We start from the raw sequence: 1,311 nt of genomic DNA, 5'->3' as shown, positions 1-1,311 counted from the left end.
CTGGCTGCACACCTCTCTGATTTCTGCTTCCCGTGCGGAGCGTGACTGCGTGGGGGGTGCAGGGGAGGATCAAAGAGCTCCTCCTCCCCCAGCCACCCCCAGCCCCACAGACAAGCTGGCAGCACGTCTCACCTCCGCGCTGACGTCACCACCGCTCGGCTATTTCTGGCTCCCCTCCTGTGGGCGGAAATAACTGAGCAAAGCAGCCCCTGAGCCGCCCCCCAGGAGCAGCCTGGTCTGGGGCAAAGACAGTGCCAAGCCAGCCCGCGGTACGAGGCCGTGTCTGGGAGCAGCATGGCCCTCACACGCTCCTGCTGCTCCACGCTCCGTGAGCCGGACCCCAGAGCCAGTGGAGTTTGGACCAGGAGGGTTGAACTGAACCCCCAGGTCCAGGCCCAGCTGTGTGACGTCAGGGGAATCCCGGGGCAGGAAAGCCCCCGGCTCGCTGCTCACTCACCAGCCTTTCATGATTTTTACATGGACTCGTGTCCGATGAATAATTCAGGCCGTGCTACAAGTGGCAGCTTTTCCTGAGGCATCTCTCTGTCTGGCTGCGCTGCAGGCACCTGGGACTTGCCCGTGGTCGGCTCCACTCAGAGTCCTAGCCCTGCCTGGCCCTCACTTCCCCGCAGCAGTGAGAATCCAGGCAGCCCTGGCTGATAGCCGGTGACGAGCCCTGCCCTCCTCCTCATTGCCCATGGCATGGCTGCCTCACAGCCCCCTGCCCACCTGCCTGCGCCCGGTGGGACAGCCCCTCGCTCGCTCGCCACTAATTGGCCTTCGCAGATTGAGCTAATCAAGAGTGGAGGAGAGAAACCACATCAGCACATCTGGAGCCTGATTCTGCAGGTGGAGAGTCGGGTGTGGAGAGGGAGATCAGCAACCCCCGTGCAGCCGGGTCTGCTCCCCTCTGCCAGCCCCCCGTGGCAGGGCCTGCTCAGCTCCCCCAGGCCACGTGCCATGTGCTCTGGGCCTTACCTGCCGGCTGCTGCTCTCTGAGCCGGGCTGGAGCCCAGTGCCCTGGGGAAGGGGGCTGTGCTCGGTGGCCTTGCTCAGGGCTCTGCACTGCCATGCGCCCCTCCATGGCACGGTGCCCCATAGCATGTTCCCTTGTCTTCCCTAGGTATAATGGCCGGCTCCAACCGATCAGGAGACCTGCGCGATGCTCAGAAATCCATCCCCACAGGGACCATCCTGGCCATCGCCACAACGTCTGCTGTCTGTATCCTTGGCAGAGGGTCCGGGGCAAGAACAGGGCGACAGGGGCAGGGTCTTGTCTGCGTCTGAACCAGCCCCTGTGCGGGTCAGAGC

The 1,311-nt window shown here is 64.1% G+C and overlaps 1 protein-coding gene across 1 annotated transcript in view; it reads left to right on the top strand.

Moving 5' to 3' along the window:
* SLC12A5 (solute carrier family 12 member 5) overlaps window positions 1–1,311 on the top strand; it is a 40,486-nt gene that overhangs the window by 7,860 nt on the left and 31,315 nt on the right. The window contains exon 5 of the mRNA XM_026652721.1: window positions 1,124–1,222. Coding sequence (XP_026508506.1) covers window positions 1,124–1,222 — 99 coding nt within the window. The remainder of the gene's footprint in view (window positions 1–1,123; window positions 1,223–1,311) is intronic.

The sequence above is a fragment of the Terrapene carolina genome, unplaced genomic scaffold (genome assembly GCF_002925995.2).
Source record: "Terrapene carolina triunguis isolate 2854851 unplaced genomic scaffold, T_m_triunguis-2.0 Scaffold130, whole genome shotgun sequence".
Lineage (NCBI taxonomy): Eukaryota > Metazoa > Chordata > Testudines > Emydidae > Terrapene > Terrapene triunguis.
Note: the sequence above shows the minus strand (reverse complement) of the source record. Positions and strands in the feature narration are given on the sequence as shown.